General features: G+C 48.5%; 1 protein-coding gene across 1 annotated transcript; it reads left to right on the forward strand.

Annotated features, from left to right (window-relative positions):
* The first annotated feature begins 285 nt into the window (after window positions 1-285).
* Window positions 286-2,085, forward strand: Cited4 (Cbp/p300 interacting transactivator with Glu/Asp rich carboxy-terminal domain 4). Its single transcript, XM_023706207.1, has one exon. It carries the CDS (start codon window positions 1,058-1,060, stop codon window positions 1,607-1,609), a length of 552 nt encoding a protein of 183 aa, XP_023561975.1. The 5' UTR covers window positions 286-1,057; the 3' UTR covers window positions 1,610-2,085.
* The last annotated feature ends 6,698 nt before the right edge of the window (window positions 2,086-8,783 follow it).

Genomic DNA, 8,783 nt, shown 5'->3' on the forward strand with positions numbered 1-8,783 from the left:
ATGGACCTGGTACCATGACGGGCACTGCACACACATCCCCTGCTTTAAACCTCACCACACTCCAGGACAGTCCGTGTTGTTGATGACAACATCTTACAGATGAAGAAATGGAAGCTCAGGGGACTGAGTTGCCACCCATGCCATCATGTATCCTTTCACCCAACTTTTACTAAAAGAGCCAAGTCAGGCTCAGGGCCAAGTGCCGAGAAGAAGATGAACAAGTCCTTCAGGAGCCGTGCCCATAAATTGTTTTAATAACAACTCAGTACATGCTTCAACAGACAAGATACAGTGGGAGCCAGAGAAGGAGTAACTGGCTCTCTAGAAACCATGGAAACAGGGAGCTGACCTCCTGGGGGCCTTACACCATTAAGGTGCCCCGTGGATCGTGCAGATGCGACAATGATCATAAGGCCTGGGTCCAAGTCTCACATCAGTCAAGGCTTTGCTGTGTATTTCTAGGAAACCTCTTTTGCTCCTAAGACTCACTATCTACCTGGAAAATTTAAAGTTTAGGTGGGCCTGAGATCTTTGCCCCACCCCCACCCCGCATGTCACATACTGGTATATTCATGCTGGAGCCTACCCTAACCTGGTGTCTAAGACCCTAAAAACTAGACGAAGCATCAAACTTCCCGCCCCTGCACAGCAGTCAACCTGGGGCGGTGCCTGGGTGCTAGGGGCGGGACTCCGTCAGAGGGCGGGGCAAAGGGCTAGGCTGGGGTGCAGGCCCCGCCCAGAAGCCGTTCATCCAGTCAGTAACAGCGGGGGCGGCGATATCCCCGCCTTTCGCAAGGAGCCGCTCGCGCAGAGAGCGCGCTGCGCAGGTCTTGGAGCCGGCGTCCGCCAGGTGCGCGTGGTCTTGTGGTGCGGAGCAGTGCCCGCGGAGAGCGCAGACTGCTGACCGGCGCGCGGAGCGTCCTGGGCTGGGCTGGGAGAAGGGTCGCATTCGGTTCTCCTTTGCCTGGCCGAGCCGCGCGGTGCCGGAGGCCCCCACCTTAGAAGAGCAGCTGACCCCGGCCGGGGGCGCCCTTCGCGCGGACTGCCCACCGCTGCCATGGCCGACCACCTGATGCTCGCGGAAGGCTACCGCCCGCTGCAGAGGCCGCCTGCGGCCGCTGCCGCTCACAACCCTCGCACGCTCCGGACTCTCCAGCCTTACGCGGACCCGGGCCTGGTCGGCGGGCTGCGGCCACAGGGGGCTCCGCTGGGACAGCCGCCTGCTCCACCCGGGGCCCTGGCATACGGGGCTTTCGGGCCCCCCTTCTCTTTTCAGCCCATTCCCGCGGGGCCGCCGCCAGCCCCTGGCAGCGCGCACCTGCAGCAGGTGGCCACGCTGTACCCGGGTCGCCAGAGCGCTCCCCTGGGCGCTGCCGGGGCCCCCCTGGGCCTGCAGCCCACGCCCGGCGCCGCGGCCCCTCCGCCGCCCGCGCACGCCCTGGGCGGTGTGGACGCCGAACTCATCGACGAGGAGGCGCTGACGTCGCTGGAGCTAGAGCTCGGGCTGCACCGCGTGCGTGAGCTCCCGGAGCTCTTCCTGGGCCAGAGCGAGTTTGACTGCTTCTCGGACCTGGGGTCGGCGCCACCCGCGGGCTCTGTGAGCTGCTGAGAGCCCCCGGCGCCCAAAAGAAGAAGCGGGTCTGAGTGCCCGCCGGACTCCGCAGCCTCCCCGCGCGCACCCTCTCCAAGGGCGGCGGCCGTGGTGAGCGCGAAAGCCCCGCGTCAGGCGGGACGCCGGGCCTGCCTCGAGGCCCTGCCTACTGCAGGACGAATTTGACTTCTGACCTGAGCCTCAGCTGGAAAGTGAAGGAGACTGTTGTGACTCGACGTTCTTAGATTCTGAGTTCTGTCTCTTTCCTACCCTCCACCAGTCCCCATTCTGAGCCATTACAGGCCTCTGCCTGGTGCCCCCACTCCTCGAACAGACCCCACTACCGGGATTGGGTCCCCGGAGCCACCGTCCTCAAGCCTCCACCCTTGCTTCCTCATCAGCCTGAGTTGGAGAAGATGTACAGCCTTGACCCTTGCGGAGTGGAACAGTGCCCCACCTGGCCTCCAAAACCGAAATAAAACTGGGTCACTCTGCGATCTTGAGTTTTCATTTCCTTATCATCTCAATTCAGCTATATTTAGCTTCCACTGTTCTGAGACTGTTGAAAACTCTCCGGTGGGATGGGTGCCACAGTACCTAGCAGTGCCCAGGACAGGAAATTGACAGTTTGTTTTTTTTTCTCCTCAAAAATATCTTGTGAGTTATGCAATCATGCTGTCACAACGTGGAAGGCAGAGGCTGTAGCTGGGTGGTAGCATAAGCATTGAATTTCCCAGCTTGTAGGGTGGGGAGAGCTGGGAGTGCTTGGAAATTTAGCGGGCCTGGCTCTGGCCCCTGCAAATTGTTGCTAACTTTATTCCAGGCCCTGTACCAGTAGGTACAAGTCCTCATGGAGTCATAGGCTATGTGGAATGAGGTAAGTAACAGACCTGGGCATAAATACTCTTGGTACAAGAGAGTGCGATCCAGAAAACAGGTGGACTGGGCAAGCCTGCAAGCTGAGAGCAGGGAGCAGTTCAGCTGGCTCCAGCAGGGATCATTCAGCTTCAGGGAAGTGAGAACATTTGATATGAGAGGCCTGGGTTGATGAGTGTGTTTTGGAAGCTGGAGAAGAGTTTTTAGAAGGCAGGGACTTTAGAAGTGCAGCGAATATATGGGAAAGCGTGCATGTCTAGAAGGGACAAGAAAGGTCTAACAGCTTTAGTGTGGCGAGGTCTGCAATCATCCTTCCACAGGTGAGGGATGTGAAGGATGTACCAGCTAAAATTTCAGGCACACCCAGCTCTCCCCACCCTACAAGCTGAGAAATTCAGTGCTTATGCTACCACCCAGCTACAGCCTCTGCCTTCCACGTTGTGAGGGATGTGTGCCAAGCTTGGCAGGATTTAGCTGAGTCCTGATCACCCCTATGAGTTCCTGGCCGCCCCCTGCTGGCTCTTTATAGAAAGACCTTCAGGTGTGTGGAGAAAGGCAGGAAGACAGATGCAGGAGGAGGCCCAGCCAGAGGTGCTGCGGTGTTCGAATGAGACTGGGGCATTATCAGGAGACATGGATTCTAGAGATTAGAGAGGAAAAAAAGGCTGAGGTCTTCTCTTTGAGTGGTTGGAGGGCCGGGGAGATAGATGAGTGGTTGGGCTTTATCCTAGTGCCAAGTTGCTTGTCAGTGGGACTCCAGCAGCCTACAAGTTCTCGTAAGGCTTTGGGGAGAGAAGGACTGCCCTGAGCTCTGTGCTCAGAGAAGCCAGTGTTTACTCTGGTTTTTCCCCAGGACCCCAGAATACAAATACAACCGAGGGGCTGACCTGGGACAGGAAAGTTTGGTCCTGGTCTGAACACTACCTGTACTCCCTTCTCCCTGGGCCTCAGTTTCTCCAGTAGTAAAATAAGAGTAATATCTCTGTCCTGGTTCTTTTCAAGGCAACAAGCCTCAACATAAGTGAGGAACAAATGAGGGATAGTTTATAAGCATTTGATAAACTCAAGTGCTCTCTATATGTAGGTGATTACAATGGAACTTCAACATCTATTTCCCAGAGTGGGGGCGGTGGTGGAGGAAGGAATCCAACTGCTGAACCCCAGCAGATCTCCAGGAGGGACTCCTGACAAGCTGGACAGCAGGCAAGTAGAAAAGATAAGGCTGGTCAGACCTGCCCTTAGATCTCCAAATCCCTGACACAGAAGAATTCTGATCCTACTATCTGGAGTAGAGGAGAGAGACCAGTGGAAAGAGCAATGGACTTGCAGCCTGACAGCCTCGGAATCCAGTTCCTGAAGTGTTCTTCCTAGCTGCCTAGTTCTCAAGCAGGTCCTCTCATCTTCCAAGTCTGTTCTTATGTAAGCACACACTTCCAACAGGTGCCCCTCACCTCTCTGCAGGGGAAGTGCCCTCCTAATGCAATCTGCTGCCCCTCAGTCCTATGCATTTCACTCTTATGCCTGGGCTGACTCTTTGGTGTAAGGAGTCAGTCTTGCTAGAACAGAGTCATAGTGCACACAAGACATATTTCATCTTTTTTTTTTTTTTTCCAGATCCTGGGATTGAACTCAGGCCCTTGTGCTTGCCAGACAAGTGCTTATTCTGCTGAGCTATCTCCCCAGGCCCCTATTTCATCGTTTTTAAAAAAATAAAATTCCCATGAGTTCAATTCCTGGTACTGCAATAAATAAATAAATAAATAAATAAATAAATAACATTCCCGTATATGTCAAAGTCTCCTCTGGATGATATTCTTTATTTTGAATTATCTTATGTTGACTGGATTTGAGAACTAATTTCTTGATTTTTTTTTTCCTGCAAGATAAGTGGAACTTCCCTTAAATTCATCTGAAAAATGGGAATGTTAATAGTACCTCCCCTGTAGAGCTATTGTGGAGATAAGTAAATTTATGAAGATAAAGTATCAAGATGGTGGGGTTTATAGTTAGTGCTAATATTCCTGAACCCTGGCTTTAGGGATTTTTGTCTTTAAGAAGACCATGTTTTAACCAGCTATTATTTTAGTTATGATACTGGTACAGGTTGGGTTTCCCAAGAAGCAGACTCTGAGACCAGGTTTAATTTGCAAGATTGTTATTAGGGAACTGCACTACAGAAAGGCAGAGGGAAGCAAAAGCTACAAAACAGCCCTGACAAAAGCCCTGGCCAGCCCTGTTCAAGCTCTGGAGCTAAAGGAGCCCCTCAGAATCATCTTGAGTTAGATCATTATATGCCTTTTTATTCATCCAGTGTGGGGCACTGAGGGACCATGACCATGGCTAGAACATCAGAGGCATGAATGTGGGTGGAGCAACTCTCTCCAGCTGAGCCCATCCTTGGGTCTGCTGCCAGGGAAGGCTGTCTTCCCACAGCACTCCCACCCAGCAGAGAGGGCAGTGATTTCATAAAAGGGGCCTGGCCAGTACAACATCACAGTGTTCCCACAAACACTGTGGGGTGAGGACAACGGTGAGGTGACATAGGGTGCCAACAATACCTTCTCAAATTTGTGTTCCAGATGTCACATCTGCCTCACCTTAGTCCCAAACTAGTACCTTCCCTAGTAGAGAATGAGGTGGAGGGTGGGTTGAAAATACTTGAACCTTGGAGGGTTGATAGTTACGTGCTAGATCTCTTCAACTGAGCACAGCCATCATTGTTGTCATCCTTCCAGCTCAGCTAAGTGCTCAACAGTCATTTGTTGAATACATTAATGAACAGTCTCATAGTAGTGTTTTCCTAGGCAGTTTAAGAGGTTTAGCTGCTTACTGAGTAATCCTGTTGAGTTCCTGAATCCACCCTTGTCTAACTTCATGCCACTCTGCTACTAGAAATGCTGAATCAGGACTAGCGTCTCAGCTCTCAGAACTGCAGGACTGGAAGACCATAGCCATATTTTTTGAGTGCCTACTGTGAGTAGGCAAGGCCCAATTGGTGGCCTTTCTCTCCCCCTCCCTTCTTCATTCACCACTCATCCTGCAGATAGTACTGCTGGGTAGTTTATCCTCCTTCCATAGGTCAGAGTACCTGGGCACAAGTAGATAGTCCCTACCCTATGTGTCCATGTCCCTTACTTCTCCCAGGCAGAGTCTGGTCAAGCACTTAAGTCTGAGGGAACAAGAGCAAAGTCAGCTAAGGCTGAAAGGAGCTTGGGGCTGAAGTTCATGCTGGAGCTAGGTACTGTAAGTTCCAGTCCCAGTCAACCATGAGCTAGTAATCTTAGGCTCTACCCTGAGCTCTGTAAGGTGAGGACCATGTTCCCTGCCATCACTGGATAGGTGCAAAGAGAGACTGAGGAGTGGAAGAGGGAGGTGTGGTGCCTCCTTAACTGGGTGGTAGCCCAGTGCTGGGGACAGTGGGCTTGCTGTGCACTTTCTCTTTCAGCCTTCACAACTTCAGGAGGAGACAGAGTTAATGCCGTCCTTCTAGGCAGTCAGCTTAGAGAAATTAAATAACCTACTGAACAGCACATAGGAGAAAGGGCAGACAGACAGGTGGTAGAACATGCAGGGCTCTTGAAGGTTGCTCTTACTTGTACTGTGTGTGTGTGTCTGTGTGTGTGTGTGTGTGTGTGTGTGTGTGTGTGTGTGTGTGTGCTGCATAAGCACCAAGTCCTTGGAGCAGTGGTGTGGCCAGAGAGGGATCAGGAAGGCTAACACAGCTCACTGTGTGGTGGTCTCAGGAGGGGCTCATTCCTGGCCCTCTTCTAGTAAGTGGCTCATGCTTGCCACTTTGAATGCCGCATCTAGATAGCAAGACACCCCGCTGACCACCTCAGCCTGCTGCATCCCAACAGAGATGAGCCAGTTATTATTGTTTATATTTCTTTTCAATAAACACATTCATTGTTTCTAGTAAAAAGTAATATAGGCCTGAGGCTAATTTCCAAACAATTTAGGAAGTATAAAGTGAAAAAACAGAGACGCTCAAGTTTTTCCTTTACATGTATATATTGTACACATTATACTAGATATACATTATGTATATAATATACATGCTTGGGCCAGGGAGATAGCTCAGCAGTCTGAGCACCTGCCTGGCAAGTGATCCCCAGTACTGTATGCCATATCCCCACTTGAGCCGGCTACCGAAACTGGGCATGGTGGTGCACACCTGTAATCCCAGCGCTGGGAGGCTGAGACAGGAGGATCACTAAGAATCTGAGCTGTGTAGTGAGACCCTGTACCAAATAAATAAATAAATAAATAAATAAATAAACAATTTATATATATAATATACATTTTTATGTGAATGAGATTATGATTTTATCTTTTATATTTTTAATCTTTTAAAGAGAATAAAAAATAAAAAAATTAGAAGTGATACAGAATTTCACTAAACAAAATGGATAGGAATTGTGATTTTCTTTAATTCAATTTTCCCTAATATATTTTGGAAAATTCATGTCAGTAAATATGATTCTACCTCATTCTTTTTAATGCTGACATTGTATATAATCTATTTCACTATCTCATATTAATGGAAATTTAGCTTGTTTCCTGCATTTCGCTATTACAAATAATGCTACAAGGAGATCCTTCCATATTTGCCCTTGAACACTTGTGGGAATCTCTGTAGAATAAATTCCTAGAAGGGAAATTACTGGCTCTGAAGATATAAGCAGATAGAATTATAATAGCTACTGCCAAACAGTTCCTGAAGTGACTCATCACATCTATCTTCAAGCCAGCTTTGTTGAAGAATGCTTGTTGACTCACATTCTTGCCTACTCTGGACATAGTAGTAGCTTAAATGTTTGCCTAAGTGGATAAATAGGCTTATTTAATTTCCATTTATCTGATTAACAATAAAGCTTCTGTATACTTGTATATCTTTTTCTATGAATTACCTGTTTGTATCCTTGCCAGTGTTTCTACTGTGTTGTTTTTTTTTTTAAGTAATTTAGAAGTGCTATTTGTATATTATGAAGGGCTAGTCACTTGACTTTCCTATGTGTTATCTTTTGCCCTTTGGAAACTATCAATTTTTATGTCATTAAATTTTTATATCTCTATTACAAGCTTCTTTAAGGACCAGAATGGGGGCCTGTGGGATCAGAGATCAGTTAGGCACCTGTGGGTTTGTGCTACTGCCCTGACTTGGTGCTCAAAGAACAACATGAATACATTCGCAGCCAGGGCTGAGACAAGCCTAAGTCTTTGTGTAATATAAACTTGGGTTTAAATTCTAGTTCCAAACTACAGATAGGATTTGGCAAATCTGCTTCACACCCTAAGAATGGTTTTGGTTTTGGTTTTGATCTAATTGACATTGAGCTGCACATGCACCTAGAGGATGGGGTTAAGAGCTGCCGGCCACTGTGCACCCAGCACGGTGGTAAGTGGGCATGGGCTAAGTTCCCATAAGTGGTAGCTGTTTCAAGTTTAGCACAGTAAGTTCTGCTAAGCAGGGGGGTGTAAATGTGTCCAGAGAACAGGCTGGAAGGAAGGACTTTGCTATGCATGTCTTCCAGGATTCCAATCCCTTCTCCTGGAAAAAGATTTCCTTCAATTTTTGTCAGGGAACTACCACTCCCTCACACCCAGCCTGTGTGGTTTGAATAAGTGTGCTGCTCCTTTAGGTGTGGTTCAAAATAAAATAATGCTGAACACTATAATTAGTGAAAGGAAGCCCCCACGTTCTTCATGTTTTTTCTATGACTTCAAATGGCAGTGCTTTAAGTCTTCTGGTCCTCCTTTTCTTCTTCATGGCGAAGTCTATCAGGTTTGCAGATTGTACCCTAAATAAGCCCTCTGTTTATGAAGTTATCCAGTACTCAGTGTCTCATGAGACCCCAAAAGCTGACTTAATCACATGATTATGCTATATTTTATAGAGATGAAATGACTTAGCTACTACCATAGAGCTAGTAATTTATTGAGTTAGAACCTTTGATGTGCTTAGGATAGCACCTGCATTGCACATAGGAAAAGCAATGCCAAGTGTTAGCTCAGCTCAAGAAATTTTGAAGTGGTTTAAACAATACAAAGTCCTTCTTTTCAGTTCCACCCAGGTGATCAGACCCAGACCGCTTCCCTCTTATTCTAGCTGCACTTTTCGTGAGCCCCCAACCTGCCAACCTCATGCCCGACATGTCTGGTCAAAGTCCGTGTCGACCTTTGCTCTCTCTCTCTCTCTCTCTCTCTCTCTCTCTCTCTCTCTCTCTCTCTCTCTGCTTATCTATTTATTTATTTGGCACAGAGTCTCACTACGTAGTTTAGACTTGTAGTAACCCTCCTGTCTCAGCCTCCCAGC

The sequence above is a fragment of the Octodon degus genome, unplaced genomic scaffold, assembly GCF_000260255.1.
Source record: "Octodon degus isolate 3935 unplaced genomic scaffold, OctDeg1.0 scaffold00245, whole genome shotgun sequence".
NCBI classification, from domain to species: Eukaryota; Metazoa; Chordata; class Mammalia; order Rodentia; family Octodontidae; genus Octodon; species Octodon degus.